The sequence below is a fragment of the Ambystoma mexicanum genome, chromosome 11 (genome assembly GCF_040938575.1).
Source record: "Ambystoma mexicanum isolate Mex_15411 chromosome 11, UKY_AmexF1_1, whole genome shotgun sequence".
NCBI classification, from domain to species: Eukaryota; Metazoa; Chordata; class Amphibia; order Caudata; family Ambystomatidae; genus Ambystoma; species Ambystoma mexicanum.
Genome location: NC_090934.1, coordinates 1099567158 through 1099584223, shown reverse-complemented (window position 1 = coordinate 1099584223; position 17066 = coordinate 1099567158). Strand labels below are relative to the sequence as shown.

The 17066-nt window shown below is 43.8% G+C and overlaps 1 protein-coding gene across 2 annotated transcripts in view; it reads right to left on the bottom strand.

The window, feature by feature from the left end:
* LOC138504147 (uncharacterized) overlaps positions 1 to 17066 on the bottom strand; it is a 307307-nt gene that overhangs the window by 263360 nt on the left and 26881 nt on the right. For both annotated transcript variants that reach the window (XM_069624391.1, XM_069624392.1), the window contains exon 2: positions 2981 to 3259. In XM_069624391.1, coding sequence (XP_069480492.1) covers positions 2981 to 3259 — 279 coding nt within the window. The remainder of the gene's footprint in view (positions 1 to 2980; positions 3260 to 17066) is intronic.

Below are 17066 nucleotides of genomic sequence, written 5' to 3'. Positions count from 1 at the left end.
GGGGGTCAATTCAATCAGCCAGTAATCTGCTGTAGAAACTGTTTCTTCACCACAAACATAGCCGTTCCTGCAAACTGTAGTGCACGTGTCAGAGCACTTCTCACGAGCGCAGCACTATCACTAATACAGGAGGTGGAGGAAAAAACATCATTTATATCAGCTGAAAACTGTTCCTGAGGGAAAATAACTATGCCATACTGAAACTGGAATGCTTAGCTAAAATTCAATACTACCTCATTGGTCAACTTGGGAGGATAGCTCAGGGGCAATGTGCTCGCCTTGGAAGCAAGATGACATGTGAGCAACACAAGTTCGATCCCTGGGTCCGCACTTAGAAACCTCTGGGTATTAAGCGTGTTATAAATAACCAATTGCAATTACAACAATTTAAACTAGTAACATAATACGGTCCTTTTGTTTGGCTGGTCAGAAATAAGGACACAAAACCTTGTATCTTGAGATGGTTCTTGGCTCTATAACCTTATTCTTTTTAGGTGGAACATCGGGCAGGAGCCAAACAGGCTATGATTGTCTTTTTCTACTAGTATCCCCATTCAAACAGGGAGGGAAAGAGAACTGAAAAGAAAGGTTGGATCTGTGTGTCAGGGCCATTACTCTAACATTGTCAAGAGCAGAAGGGAACCCCTCTTAGCATGGTGCGGGAGGCCTACGAGGAAGAAATCTAGAGCTAGTCATATCCTTGAGGAGAATGGTGGCAGTTGAGAGAGCCCCAATTCCTGCCCTCCCGCCCCCTTGTGCCATCATGTATTTTTGCAGTAACCCTTTGTCTCAGCAAAGTAAATGTTAAATTAAAGTTTCAAACATCTCCTGCAAATGGTACTTGGCCATCATACATTCTATGCGAGCGGGCAAAAGATTTTGTGAGCCCTGAATGACTGTCTGTGAAAGTTAAGCTGCATGAATGGACACAAATAAATAGATATGATAAAAAAGGCTCTGATAACAGTTTGCCCAGCTCTCTCTTTCAGGTGCTAACATAAAATGTAATCAACCATAGTGCAAAGCGAGCTTGGGAGGCTAATTACAATCTATGGTAGTGCAGTAGATCTGTCAATGTACAGACTGGATGGAACTATTGATCACTAGTTTGCATAAACATCTACCTTTGTGCATTCATTATGTACGAGGAAAGAAAGTAAGACACTAAGTAGATTGGGTGGCATAGCAGGGAAAGAACCGGGCAAACTAGGGCAATTATTGTATTTTGAGGCCATGTTGCTTTCACGGTAGCTGGTTTAAAGCAACATGGTGATAAGAAAGAATGTCAAGGAGTAGCGGATTAGCTCATGGGTTGAGAATCAGTTGCACAGATGTATGCAACCAGCAAGTTACAGAACTAGGGTTTGCATAAAAAGCATGTGTGACCATGTACATTTTCAAAGGTGTTCACTCGTCAATATTATGCATCTTCCTCAACAAAATGTAATATGGTTTGACACTATGAGATTAAGATACACTAACCTCAACTTTACTCTAAAGCATAGAGATGATGCAGTGTTTTACAATATCAATACTGTAATTATGCAACAACTTCCATTTATAGGAATTAAATTGCATGACTGTCTTATTAAAAATAAAGCTATAACATACTGGTCTTTGCCGGACAGGGTACAGTTAGCTTAATAAAAGTATCATCCCAATTACTTCTGGTTTGCAATTTTTTGAAAATGAAATTCTTACCTAGCACTCCCACAAAGGCCTTTGGTACTTAATAGTGGATGAGATAATTACTGCTGCTCTCTCTCTCCATTAAATACTTTGAGCTTGCAGTGAACCGAGAAAATGGGATGAAGAGAGCCCCGGGGCAAAGGGAGGATTGGAGGGAGAGCTGTGCTTTCACTGAACAGGGTAACTTAAATAGCTAGCTTTGCTAGGCATGTGTGAATTTGATTAGCAAACCTACAAAATTGCATAGCAAATTGCTATGCAACACTGCTTAATTTATGCCTTGGCATGTGGCATCAAGGGACATTGAGGCTTCATTTTTTGGGAGTATATTGTGGATTTTAGGCAGTGAAACTAGCAGGTCTGGAGTGCTGTTTACAATGTCTGGTCACTATTCTGATTTCTGTAAACCATACGGGATGTCATTATAAGTTTGAAGTTAGTGGTAAAATATGCAGTCTTTGAAAACACAAACTTTCCTTTTCTGGCTGCTTCTGTGTTGAGGAACGTTCCTCAGCACAAAAGCATTACTACAGCGTGTCCCCAATGGAGTCCTCTGGACTCCAAAATGTGGAATAAAAGAAGGATTTACATGACTCTCAATCATGTAGAATTCTGCTGTTGCCGCACACAGTAATGGTAATTCAGTTTGGCGGTATTATACTCTAGGGGCCTCATTACGAGTTTGCAGGGAACCCTGCCGGTGCTTTCAGCGGATTGCCGCCAGACTCGTATCACTTTACCAGCGCCTGACTTCCCGGTGCCACAGGGACATTACAAGTCCCAGCGGATCGGGAAGTCAGGCCCCGGGAAATGTTATTCCTATGGGACTCCATGGGAATGGGGACTCAGAAGCACCGGCACCGTTACTAACTAGAGTTTCGTGCCAACTCTAGTTTCTGGGGCTGTTGCACCGAGCGCACAGACCCCGGTAGTCAGAGTTGTACTGTGGCGGTCCGGAAATTGTGCCGGTACGGTGTGACCGGCACCCTTGTATCCAGACCGTCACAGTTGTAATGACCCCCTATATGTCTAAATGTTCATGTTTTGTATGTTCAAAATTCTTCGAAACGGAACTCGTTCCTGAGAGAGAAAAGCAATTTTTAGTGGTGTAAATTACCCCTATGTTGTTTTTCCACCAAATGCTCTTTGCAGTTCACTCAATTTCAAATCAGTCTACAGTTGATATTTTTATTTAATTCTTCAACCATTGTTTTCAAATGTAATAATGCATGATGTACAAATGAGGCTTTCTTTACAGAAAGAGGGATAAGTGTAGGGGAAAATCACTCACCATGAGTCACAATGAAGAAATCGTATTCGCAGATACTGATGATTTTTACAGATGTATTAAATGATTCGCAAGTGTCTGTTAAGGAGTGGCAAGCAAATAGCCCAGCAACATTAACTGGAATGGAGTTGTTTTCATTGCATGTTTCCTGACTGCCTCTTTTTGTCAATTGAACACTGTACTTCCCGTTTTCATAAAAGATTGAACCAAGGTTTTCAGCAAACGAGCGATTGCACTCAAGGGTCGTTGCCTCTTTATTTAGGACCTGAAGATACATGGCACCTAGTGGGAGAGATTAAGAAACAAATATATAAGAAAAAAACAAAGTTTGCACAGCAGCAACATACAACCAAAATATAGACGAGGCAGATCACTGCCTTTTCTAAAGTATGAATGAGGCGACAAGAGCAATATATTTCCTGGATAGTAAACAGTCTCTTTTGCGGTTTCAATGTTAACATTGTCATGAGATTATGAAGAGACATTCCGCTGTACTCTTCTGAATCATGCATCAATTCAGTAAGGGTTGGAGGAATTGCTACAGAAGATATCAAGCCTCCTAAAACTCAAAATGGAGGATTTGAAGGGGTATGCAATCTGCATCTCTCCAGATGTTTTGGACTACAATTCCCTTGCCATTGTCTTTGCTGGCTAGAGCTGATGGACGGTTTATTTCAAAACATCTGAAGTGCCTAAGGTTACAGACACCTGTGTAACAGTGTTGGGACGGGGGATTAAATAAATTTAGTGCAGGGCTCTATTCTAAGTGGATCTAATATCGTAGTCCCATCTGTAATTCTCTACTCCAAACAACAAAATCACAATGTTGCCACACCTTGGATGTATCATTTAGTTCACTCACAGTTTAAAAGTATTAAACGCGCCCAGCATGCTTCGTTCTTGACCTTGACAGTTGCTTCAGATGACTAGTATCCTGCTGGGATCTCTAGCTGTACAAGCAGTCTCCTGCCAGGTCAATACCGTGTTATTGCCCTTCTCACCCACCCGCCGTGACTTAAGGGAAACCCTTCAGAAGTTTAGTAACTGACAGTCTCCCCACCCCTCTGTCATGGTCCTCCACTACTGGCTATTCGTTGGCATCCAGTATGCATCCGCCGCTATGGACTGTAGAAGTCTAGTTGTTCACTTGACCTATCAAGATGGCACTTCCTACTTTGGATAAGACTGAGCTCAGCGTGTCGCAACACTGGCTGCAGGTACGCATATTTCCTGTTCTTTCTTCGACCTTCCCCTAGTCTTCCGTTAATTCTTCCTTCTGGAGCATGTCTACCTTCTCTTACTTCCTGTTACTCTCCTCGCTCCCAGCCTGACTCGTATCCTTCTGAGTCTTCCTTCTTCCTGGTATCCTTGCACACGGCCTGAATTCTGCTGCTGTCTCCAGACCAGAATTCCGGCATTGGACCTTTGACACATTGAGTCAAAGGTCTTAATCTGCAAATCCTCCTGGGTGTGTTCTTTTCATATAGGGTTTCCACAATATTCTGGGCGGTTACCTGGGGCAGGTCCTCCTGGTGCCCAGTCATGGGTACTAGGCTGGACTCCTACAGGGATAGGCCATGCCTCTTCACACCGAGGCACTGTCAGAGAAGCTGGGTAAGAAAAAAATCTTCTGAGATCATGGCCCACACAGCCCCTGACACCCTCCCCCATCTGGGTGATCTCACACTGAAGTTATTATTATCCACCAGCCAAGGGCCTCACTCCTGTGCTTGAGCCCACTACAGCCTCTACTCAAGGTCTCCAGCACCTGCAAGGCCCAACATAGCAGTGCTCCTCTCTAAAGTCTTTGGACTAGCACCAGGATCTGGGCTACAGCCTCAGGGGGTAAACAAATGCTGCTTCTTTTCGATGGTCTCTGGCCAGTTTAGGGGTTATAGCTCCCAGCATGCTTTTTGAATCAAGCTCTTCTTGATGTCTAATCTCTCGCAGGGACTGGGCTAGCTGTCTCGACAACCTGCTCTTCTCTCCTCCTGCTACTCTTTGTTAAAACACCTCTCTATCCAATGCTGGCCTAACTCCCTCACCAATAGCCCTTTGCTGCTTTGTTCTTTACTGCTTTACTGGTTTTTAGGACCCCAAAATCAGGGATTGCCTGAACCCTTACCTTTTTAACTCTGTTGTAGGATGGATCAACGCTTAGTGGCCCCAACTCCTTTGCATATTTTCTCACTAGATTAATGTGCTGAGTGCGGTCTAATTGCCAGCGTTCTATAACTGTTCAATTAATTGTGCCTCAGCAAGGCAAGTGCTCAAATATGTGGGCAGACATGGTTAAATCGGGCAAGACTACCATGGTGGTTGGGCAGTCCTGCAGTTGATTCCTGCGCTGCCAGTGACTATTCTCTCACACATTTTCCAGCGCACACGCTTGTGTTGCCTGCTCACTGTACAATGGTTGCAAGCACCCATTTTCCTCTGAACCCGTATTCACGCTCCATCCCCAGAAACCTCTTCCTTCGGGTGCAAGCTTTAGGAAGTCTCCTGCTACATGAGCGGGCTCACGGATCATGGCTGGGAAAGCAGCACACTGGGTGTATGTGCAGTACTACTTCTTACAAATCCCTCCTCAAACCGGTTTGTTGTTTTTTCTGCCCCCTGATACCACTCCACAGGCCTTAGGCTCTACTTGAGAACTTTCCTCTACCTCCTATGTAATACATCTTATGGTGGTCTATAGGTGGATGGCTTCCCTGAAGAAGTGGCTGCAGGGCTGTTTGCAGGTTGAGTTGGGAGGCTAGGTGGACAATTAGATCCCCAATATACCATCTCTAGTGGTCGCATCATGTAACGTTTGGCTTTCCCTGACCCCCACAGTTACACAGTTCTTCTCAATGACCCCTGCCCACTTCATTCTTGTTGGAACCAATACTATACCAGGATAAATGTGATGCTTTCTTCATCAACCCAAAGGTGCAGACCTTTAGTATTTTGCCACCAAAAGAACTCAGTAGTTTGCACAACATTGATTGATGAATGCAATTCATGGATTTCATAATAAGTGCTATATTCCTGGATCTCTAGTATAGAAGGGAAATCCACTTGTATACTGCAAACCAGTCATGTGTTTTCAACGAGTGTATTTTACCTCAAACAAGGTTGTGATTTATATATGACAAAAAGACTTGCTCAAATATATTTCTGGACGTAGCCTGGGGAGGGAGCGGACTTGAAAATGTCCAAGAGTTCACCTCACTCCAGTTGCCCCCACCTTGGGATTCCACTCATGATTCCTGCTCATGAGATATTGTGGTCATGGTATATTTCTCTACTTAAAATCTGTTTGAACCGGTGTCTAGCTAATGAAATACACAAGACAAACCTGACAGCATTCCAAGTATTTGAGCTGTCTATGTGAGTAAAAGGAAAAAGAGACAATTTCCCGGTACACAGTCTTAAAAACAAAAATTATATGTAGAATGCACATATAACGAAAATGTTATAACGAAAAACATAACGAAAATGTATGTGGGGTCGGGTAAAGGGTTAGATCTTGTGAGGAAATGGTTGGGGTGGGTTTTTAGGGGTGGGAAACAGGGGTTTTCGGGGACCCCCCAAAAACAGACAAAAAAAGAAGAAAGAAATTTGTTATGTTTTGTCATTATAAAATGTTCATTATATGTGCATTCCTTATAAAACTATTCTTTATAAAGACATGTAACCCCATTTCCAATGTATCAAAAGTGCTATCTTGTGGATAAAGTCAGTAACATTAAACTTGCAAAATGAACAGATGGTAACGTGTGCAATTTTTAAATCTCAAATGTAATTATTTAAAAAATAATAAGTATGCGTTCTTTAAAAAAATATATATATTTATTTATTCAGTGTTTTCTAGTTTCCAAGAAACGTTTTCACTGATATTACCAAGATATAAAATATTGGGCTTTCCAAACAAATTAAAATGTCAGTTTCAATACAGTTCAAAAGTCAATTATTCCCGGCCTACCCGGAACTGCATATCAATTCAACATTATTCTGCACATTCATAGTCATAACCATGGTGCAGTTCCTTACATCATATATTATCCCAGCATTCTAACCAGTCGTGCTCCCCCTGATGGAGCATCTTTTCCAATTCCACGAGGACTATCCTCAAAAATTGTTGCCAGTGCTAGTATTAGTTGGTTGTTCTCATAAGTCTCTCCCACTGGGTAGAATGAATAACTGAGTAAAGAGTGCGCCCAGGGGCCTAGAAATCTGATTCTGTCAGTCCTAATGTTCGAGCATTCCAAGACCAAATGTTGCATTGTTTCCACAGATGCCAATTTACAAACACGACATACATGTAATTCCTTTGGTATATTACATTTTGGCCCTATGACCTCCAATGTGGGAAAGGCATTGAGGCGGAATTTGAGATAGCAGTCCCTCAGTTTTTGAGAGGGTAAATTTGGCTAAATACTCTCTTACTTTACCCTTTGGGTGTAGTATGCCTGTTTGTATTTAAACAATTTCAGTCCCTCTTAGTCTGTCTGCCATATCTATATACGTTTCCCAACTCGTAAGCTTCTTTTTCTTGACAAAATCACAGTCAGTATCTATTGATTCTTCAAGAAACAGACGCTTATGGAAGTTTTCTAGGAAGGGTACAGTATTGGACTTTTTCCTTAGGCACTCATGAAAATCGTAGCCTAGAGTAGGTCTTTCGGCCATCTTTAGTTTATATAACAGAAACAGGCTACGCCTTGCATACTCGACATTCTAAGTATGCATAAGTATGCGTTCTATAGTTCTATCAATGGAGGATCAATTGCAAATGACAGACAGAACATATGTCTTTTAAAACATTTTAAAATCCACCTGCGGTGTAATAGAATAATGTTAAGATACATGCAAAAATAGAGCATTTCTGCTCATATGCATTGCACGGAGGCAACAGCAGGATGCAATTGTGCACAATGGTCTACAGATTACAGTGATATTGATAATTCAAAGTCAGGCCACAAAAACAAACTTACATTAGGAGTGAACTCGTCCCTCCCTTTGCAGATCATTGAAGATACACCTACCTTGAAGTTTGTAATCTAATGTTCGATTGGAACTGAAACTATAGGTTTTCCTACACTTCTAAGAACATTGTTTCTGACTGGGGTTACCTTTGTTGTTAATTTACACTGAGGAAACCAGTCAAAAGGATGGGCAGGAGACAGAAAATATGTAATTAATTGCATGTGAAAATTAATATGGGGGGTTGAGCATTGAACATTTGCGGAATGCAAGTGGAGATGAGTGGGGAGAGCTGAAACCTCTTGGAGAACAGTTTGCAGGCAGGCTGAAGAGCGAAGTACAGAGACAGATGAGCAGGCCTCAGGTCCAGGTAGCTATGAGAGTGAGGGCCTTTCTGAGGGCAACAGCTCTAGAGAGAGGGCCCCAGCTGATTTTTGTAATGCTGGAAATGCATTGGAGGGACAGGGCCTCCATGTTCTTGTCCTGTATTCCCTTATCATGTGTGTTCTGTGTTGTTTTCTGAATAGGAGTCCACGTGGAACTCCTGGCAGTGCATCTCTTCCTCTTTTTGATTGTGGTGAACAGATACCCTTGGGATACGCGTATGGCATCCATAGGTGGGGGGTGTATATTTTTGGGCACCTGTGTGTGCCCCACAGAGCAGGGTATGGGCTGGCGGCAGCTTCATGCTGAATTTGACAGGTGTTCTGAGTGTCCTCCATTTTGGGATACCCAGGCATTGCCATAGGAATCAGTGGATTCCTGATAGTAGGCAAGATGGCCCCTGTGGCCTCTTGGTTTCTATTACCTGTTACCTTGTTTCTCAAAGTCCTGGGAAGCCATGAATCTGTCCCTTCCCCTCACTGGCTCTGGTTTGGAAGAATCATATATGGTATTCTGGGGAAGTCCAGGACAGACTGCCTTTCCAGTGACTTTAAGTTGTGGGTACACCATTGGGGTGGGACCTTTGTGAATAGAGTGTGTGACCAATATGCATTCTATGTTATGGGTGTCTGGTATCTGTGTGTGTGACACAAAGAATGAGACAGCCCTGCCTGAAACTGACATGAATGCAGTGTGGTGTGCTGAAAGGCTGGGTGCTTGCCCCAATCCACTTTCTTTGTTATGGGTGTCTGGGTGGAAGTGAATGGCTTGAATGCACGTGAGCCTGATTAGCTGCCTGCCTGCATGAATGCCCTTCTGACTGATTGGCTGACTGAGCTTGGCTCGGCAGTGTGAATGAGGGACAGATCTGTATATCTGGGGACCTCTCACTTACCAATTTGTTCAGATGCTGAAGTTGAAACTTAAAGCTGCTTATCCTTGAAGCCCAGCTGGAAGAAGAAGAATTGCTGCTGTTTTCCTTTGACGAAATCTGAAAGCTGTTGAGTCTGTCCAGGACTGATCCGAGAGAGGACCTAGCTAGGAGACCTCTCCCCTAGCTACGAGGGAACATCAGGCAGAAGCTGATATTCATCGAGGCACCCTGGAAGCCAGTCCTGAAAGGCTGTCGACCGGAGACGGGGGTCTGCTGAGAAATCTTGAAGTAAAGCACCAGGACAAAGCTGGCCATCGAAGTTCATTGCTGCCGACTGGGGTTCAGAGGATTTCCGTAACTGCTGGAAGCCAGTCAAGTTGCCCAGAAGCAGAGACAGCTCAACGCCGTGCTGCTCAATGACCAGAGCCGCAAAACTACACCTTTGCCTAAGAGCATTGAAAGAGGGCTCCCTTGCCATCACCGTCGACCGCTTTGTCCCGCCGGAGAAAGTCGAGGTCATTGATGACCAAGAAGAATCCGCTGGGGGGTTTCCCGCCACCCGAAGCCCACAAAGACACTGCCAAGTGAAGATCTGAAATCCAGTCGTGGTCGAGTTCCGATCGTCGACACTGACACCTGCTGCCGGGTCTATGTTCTTCAACGAGTCTTCTTTGTGGCGCCAATCTCTTTTTATCGAGGATTCTCTACGCCAGGGTTCACATTCTTTGAGGACTCTCGACGCATGTGGTTCATGCTTTAAAGAGAGTGCACCCTCGGGAAATCCGTAGACGAACCATCGAAGAAATTCTTCTAACTCAGGTAAATTGCAGTAGTTGAACAGTTTTGATTAGGAAACAAGACTATTTTACCATTAATGGACAGGCCTTGTTAATACACATTAGAGGTTGCCCAGGTGGGGGGATCCTCACTCAGAACTACCTCTAGGTAGAGAGGGTTAGCATTCTGCCATTGTTTAACCCAAACTTGTCTTCCTTCCTATGATCTATGCTGACACACATTGTTATAGTATTTGAATGCCTTTATAACTGTCAGCAGTTGATACATTTTAAAGGAGTCAATAGCTAAGTGTGGTACCACATAGACATTGTATATATTTTCTATATTAGAATTGGCAGGGTACAACGTGTGTTATTAATTGATATATATATTGAAAGGTAGGCCAATTTACAGGGGGACCCCTTCATTATATTGGTGTACCCCTAATCACGCTCACACCAGATAAAGTTCACACCTATAGGGAATTAAGACCAAGAGTCTTATCTTGCAAGGAATTTTTTAAAATTTTTTACAGAAAATGAGTAGGGGGCAAAGATCTCTGCTCCTGAACAGCATTCTGTCCCTCACTGTTCCCAGCTCCTTCAGACTGATGCCAAGCAGGCACCTTATATACTGTTGTACTTGCTTACTGGATACTGGCATAGCTCATCCAAAACTGTCCTTCTTGCCTTACAAGTGTATGGGAGGAAGAAGCTGTTTTGAGCCCCCCTACATTCCAGGCAAAGCATATGTTATGCTCATTTAATTGTTGGCAGTACACCCTCGGCCGAAACCCGATGACGGGTGGGAGGTAGCCATTGATTGACAACTAACTAATGTGTTTCGCGGGTCCCCAGGGAATCCATTTTGTATTCACAACAACTTCATCTTTTACCAGGCCTCATTTGAAACTCTCAGGCGCAAGCCTGCATCTCTCCCCTGTCCAGCACCGTGCACAGCCAGCCTGTCAGCCCCCACCACCTCCCCACTGTCTGCGTTGCGGCTGTCCTGTTCTCACGGAAGCTAACACTGTATCTCTCCTCTTCCTCTGAGATCATTGCTCTGTGTGTGGCCGGGCCGGAGCCTGGCCCTTGAAAACCATTTGTCTCCACAAAACTGCCCATGCTCAAAGAGCCCCCATCATTAAGAGTTACTGTCTGAATGAACCTCAAGCCCCTCACCTCTTTGATGTAGCAGTGGTGGGACCCCTGACCATGGGCCACCTTTAATTGCCCCCCGTATAACTAATCCAGAGCAGACATATATTCTCCATGTACTAACAAATCCTGATGCCCTTGTTTGATCCTCGAGGCATCTGATAAATGTGCCCCAGAATCACACGCAAGATAAGGCACCCGGACCACTGTACAGCTGCCCCACTCTGGTCTTGTTTTACAATGTATGATGAACCTTGTGTGCCATATTAAATCGTGCATGCCTATGATTACTGTGAAGCCTAGCTTAGCCAGAAATGATAGCTGTGTGGACTCGACGTGACCTGTCGCCTCTCCCTGATGAGCCCAGCTGCCCCACACAACTCAAGCAGTAACAGGTTCAGCTCCAGCCAACCAGCACCGGCTCTATTACATATTTTATACTGTCTTATGTTAACTTGTCCAATGAAAAGCGTTTGTGTATCCCTTATAGAACACGTCATAGATGACGTGTTTTGGACTTATAATGTGTCTTCCTTTTAATGTTGGCAGAGCGCTCTCGGAGTGGCAGAGTCCTCTGCGTGCCCAATTTTATCTTTATATAAAGAATACCGTTTACTCACTCGCATGTTCTTCTGGTCTCATTCCCTACCGGCGTGTGTCCATTGGTGTCCATCCATCCTATGTTTTTAAAATGTATATTTATGGGAATGACCACTTTCACAGGGGATGCTGCAGTCTTCCTTCTTGCATGGCCGGGTTTCCATTTAGAACAATCTACTTAGCATACTGCTGCCTATGCAGGAATACATTGTAGCTCCTGTTTATTGTATTTTGCTGTATCCTAAACATTTATATATAAACACACCTTCCCGCCATACTCTCCACACTTCACTCAATATACTCATATTTTATCTGGTACAGTAATTCTCCTTAAAACCTCATTTTCACATACTGTTGTATTGTGTGCATGAGCATGTACACTCCCCTATTCTTAGTCTGCATGGGCTTTTGATGGACAGGGAGCAGTTGCTGAGTTACTTTGTGTGCTCTACCAGAGTTAGCCGGGCACCACGTAATGCCTGTAGTCTATTTTTAGCACAGGCTGCATTCCTTTTGGCACAGAGCTCTTTACTGTGCTTTGAGTTTTTAAAACTACATAGAATAACATTTAGAAGTGTATTCAACTAAAGGTTATTTGCACCTTATATTTAAATATGAACTATTTTCATTTAGTGCCTGGCCATGCATGTGTGTGATTATTTTTGCATGAAAAAAGCTTTCTCAGTGCTCTACTGCTTAGAGATGTCTTGCCTAATTGCAAAGTGATTGGGGGTGCAGGAAGGTGCTTGCCAAGGTGCTAGCTCCTCCCCAACATTCCCTCCTTTCGTTACTTCTACAGTAATTAACTCATCCCCACCCGACATATCTACAACCCCAGAAATATTAGTTTGAGTTTCACTGTTTATTGTATGGCAAGGTGTTTTAGATCCCCCAATTGATACCATCATCTTTGCACTATTAGGGATTATATGAACACAACATCGGAGACCCAATTGGCATGTGCAGAAGAGGACCAAGAAGAATACAATAACAGGAACCAGTATTTTTACTGCTGCCTCCAGCCATGACAGGACCCAATCAAAGGCAAGTGATAGCCAATCTGTATTCTGAACTCCACCTACTTTCTTCATTTGAACACCTAGATTGTGCATCACCTTGATGATGTGGGCTAGTGACCCATTCTCAGCATCCTCTGGGGGTATAAAAGTGCAGCAGCTGCTTTTATCCCAGGAGCCAAAAAAGATGAAAAGAAAGTCTGTGCTGAGCTAAAAAAAAAAAAAGCTGGTACTCATCAGGTATTCCTCTGAGCAGTGCGGAACAGTCTTTTGAGACAGTACGAGCTCTTCTTTCTTCCCCGCTGTTGAAATCATCCTTTTTCTGGCAGCATACCAAATTCTTGTGTGATCTGCAAGCTTCTTTCTGCTTCTTCAGGTGCTGGAGTGGCTGTTGACACCTCGACAGGCATTTCTTCGCCCTTCAGGTGTTTTTCCAGGGTTACTAGTAGCACTAAGCACAGGGTGGCCAGTGAACGCTTGCCCCTTCATTAGAGTGGGGTGTGCAAGTAGGCTTGTTGGCCACAAACCCAGTAGTAATCCATCACCGCTGTCGTACCTTTCGTCATATCAGGGATCACAAGAGTGTGGTTGCACTGCTTGTTTGCGCCAACAGGAACTGTTGCTTCATTGAGTCTATGGCTCTATGTATTCGCACTGGCTTCTTCATTGTTGCAGTCCATGTCAGCCTTGTGATGTGTGGGGACCATATTTGCGCACTCATAGTCTCTACTCAGTGCATTGCTTCTCCACTGTACTTGATCAGTCCATCTGCCGGGCACATCACTGTGGTGCCCTGCCATTTGTCATTGACATGTGAAAAATCTCCCAAGTAGAAATATGGTCCTTGTAGACACTGACGGTATTTTGTGTTACTATTGCAGAACACTGGGTATAGATCAATGCTCCTCAACTGCACGCTGTGTGCCTGGAATGTGCCCTTTATCCCCTGTAGTGCAAGATGTACCAGGCATTGTGCCTCTGTAATTGGGACTGGATGTGGAACTAAAGCCATAGGAGCCCCTGATGCGTGCGGGATAAATGCACACACATAACAGCTTTCATTTATTATATTCCTTCCTGCAATGTGCATATCAGAGTACCAGCTATTGGAGGATTCTGGGTACTCGATATCAGAAATGACGTCAAAGCTCATCCCCTTAGATAAATCATACGTCATTCATACTTTCCGTTTCATTCGTCTAAGAAAACTTGTAGGGGTGGTCGGCAAAAAGTGAACCATTTTGTATTTTTTTTTATAGACATATTCTCATTTTTTCCAACTGTCCATCCCCCCTTTATATGGCCACCCATATAATAGACATACCTTCATCCACCCCAACAACCACAAACAGTGCCATACAAAACAACATAGTACTAAAAAAAGGCACTACATAATTTCTAGAACAAATGTAATGTATGTTAACGTTTTACCTACATAACATATAGTTTGCTCAGCCATCTTTGCTTATTCCTGGAGAGCAGAAAAAAGGTTATCAAGAAAGAAAGAGAGAAAGAAAGAGAGAGAGAGAAAGAGAGAGAGAGAGAGAGAGAGAGAGAGAGAATGAGGGAGAGAGAGAAAGCGAGAGAGAAAGAGAGGGGGAGAGAACCAGAGAGAGACAAAACAAGCAAAAGAGAGAGCGAAAGGAAGGAGAGAAGGGAGAGAAGGGAGAGGGAGAGGGGGAGGGAGTGAGAGAGGCACCTTTTCCACCAGAGCTGACCAGGTTCTGGACCTTCAAAAAATCAACAAATTAAAAAAGGTAAAAAATAAAAAATGAAAAAACGAAAAAATCCTAAAAATGTCTCTTCTTTGGCTATGGCCTTACTGAACTTTGCCTTGTCTCAGGTGCTCTTCGGACATCCGAGAGATGCACTCAATATCTAACTAATACAGATGGCGAGAGGAAAACAGTACAGAACCCCACCTCATATGGATCTTCAAACCTGGGGCTGATCAGTTCCCCAGGTAATAATGATCCAGTTGTAATATGGGCAATGCTGTGCATGGAACTGTGGTCTCACTTTCTATAAGGGTGGTCACTATTTCTCCCCCCCTTTACCGTACGCCACAACCGCCCCAGTGTGCTTCCGTTCCATCCCCATGTCAATTATTTATGACCCATCAACATATAATGTGTCTCCTTCCATCAATGCATGAGCCATTCATCAGACTGGAAAATAAATAAAACTCCTGTATATAATCCGGAGTTGCTAAAACAGGGACCGTGCAAATAGCTTAAGTCCTCAAATTATCTAGTCATTTTGTCAGTCCATTCAAATGTACTTTTAAGTCCTCTGTCTTTCCCTGGGACTTTGTAACAGTGGCCTTTTGTAGACTGTGTGCTCTAGGATCCATGCCCTACAATAATTACATAATCCCAAAAAACTGCTACATTTCCTTAACAGTACTGGGCCTAGGGGTGGCGCGTACTGCCGCTGCCCTATCTGATAATATTTTTTCCCCATTGCAAAAATGAGTTGTCCCAAGTGTAGTACCTCCTGTTGGCTGTATTATAGCTTCTTTGTATCTGCCTTGTACCCTTTGTGAGCTAGTAATTGCAATAATGCAACAGAATCCCTCCTGCACTGTTGTTCATTTTCACTAGATACCAACTGATCATCCACATACTGGATGATTGTGCTAAGCACCTGACTTCAATGTAATCTGTACTGGGGTCACATCTCTCAGTAACCCAACATCATGTGGGTTAACAGTCCATAATTGTGCTGGCACATATCGCATGCCCTGCTCACAAAATAAAAACGACCGGGTCACCACTGCCATCAGGGGACACTGTACCTACCTATACTGCACCATGATATCACAGGGAATGCAAATTCCCAAAATAATCTCCCCTTTTTGCTCCTTGTCCTCAAATAACTCGTCATTAGTCATTTTCTTCAATTGTACTGACGGGTCTACACATAATACTGTAGCCACTCTCATTCAACCTGGTCTGTTCCATTCAAGACTACTCTTTTGTCTAACACTACTAGTCCTTGTAAATCGAATGACAATATTGTCCCTGCCACCATCTTGGGTGGCACCATGGGTTGAAAAATAAAATCTGTGGGCACTCGCCAACATTTTATCGCAATTTGAGGCACTGTATTTACTAATACCTTAATACCATAGAAAAATATATCTGGGGCCACATGAACCCCATGAACTACTGACTCCCCTGTTATTACATTGATTATTACCATTGCTTGAGCTACACACATCCCTGGAGTGGAACACACTACCCCTTGGTCTGTGAATTATATGGTTATATTCAGTGGTCAAAGTGTACAAAAAGAAGTAGTTGAACTATGTTCCCTACTGACCTGCACCGCTCCCCATAGACCCCATCACCGCGCCCCCTCCCATGCACAATAAAAGCCCTAAAACACATGCTCCTGCTGTTTAGAGGAACGTTCAGTGCAGTGCACTGAAAGTGCAAGTTCCAACCTCTTCCTACACTTTTATTTAAAAACGAAACCGTTCCGGAAACGGTTTCTTTTTAAAATAAAAGTATAGGAGCTGTAAAACTTAATTAAAAGAGGTAGAGGAGCACCGCTCCCGACCGCTCCTGTCCACTTCGACCACTGGTTATATTTAGTTTACGGAGCAGATCCCTACCCAACAAGTTCACAGGGGAACTCTCTGGATTTAACAAGGGGGTTCATACTACCCCCCCCCCCACTTTTATATCCAGCTCCTCAGTGTATGGAACCGTAGAAGTAGCCCCAGAGAGTCCCTGCGTGTAAAGAGTTTTACCTGATAATGGAAAGTTCCCCTCCATGATGCATGATTTAGTTGCACCGGAATCTACCATAAATATAAATTGCTTGTTTCCTATTTCCTCCTCCACCAATGGCTCCTCTTCAGGGTGTGCGGTTATCAATAGGATTGGACATGCGAGTGCTTTCTGTGGGCTGTCCTAATTAGAATATGTATTTGTCCCAGGGAATGGAAAAGGGCTGCCCCCACCATTGCAACTCCTTGGAATGGGGCACCTGTTCCCACAGCCATCCTGTTAAACTGTGTTCCCTCACCCTGCTGTAGTTGTTGCCCACATTGCCCTTGCCTGTCAGTCCCATAAGGGAACTGATTTTTGACCCCCTCACCCAAATTGCTGTTGTCCCATTCCTTGAGGCCCCTAGAATCTCTGCCCTGGTGATGATGGCCCATAATTAAATCCCATCCCAGGCCTGTTCCTGCATCCCTTGCAAAATGCCCCCATTTCCCGCAATACCAGCACTGTGATGTTCCCAATCCTCCTCCTCAGGATCCTATCCTCCCAAAGGAGCTCTTGCTCTTCGATTTCCTCCTC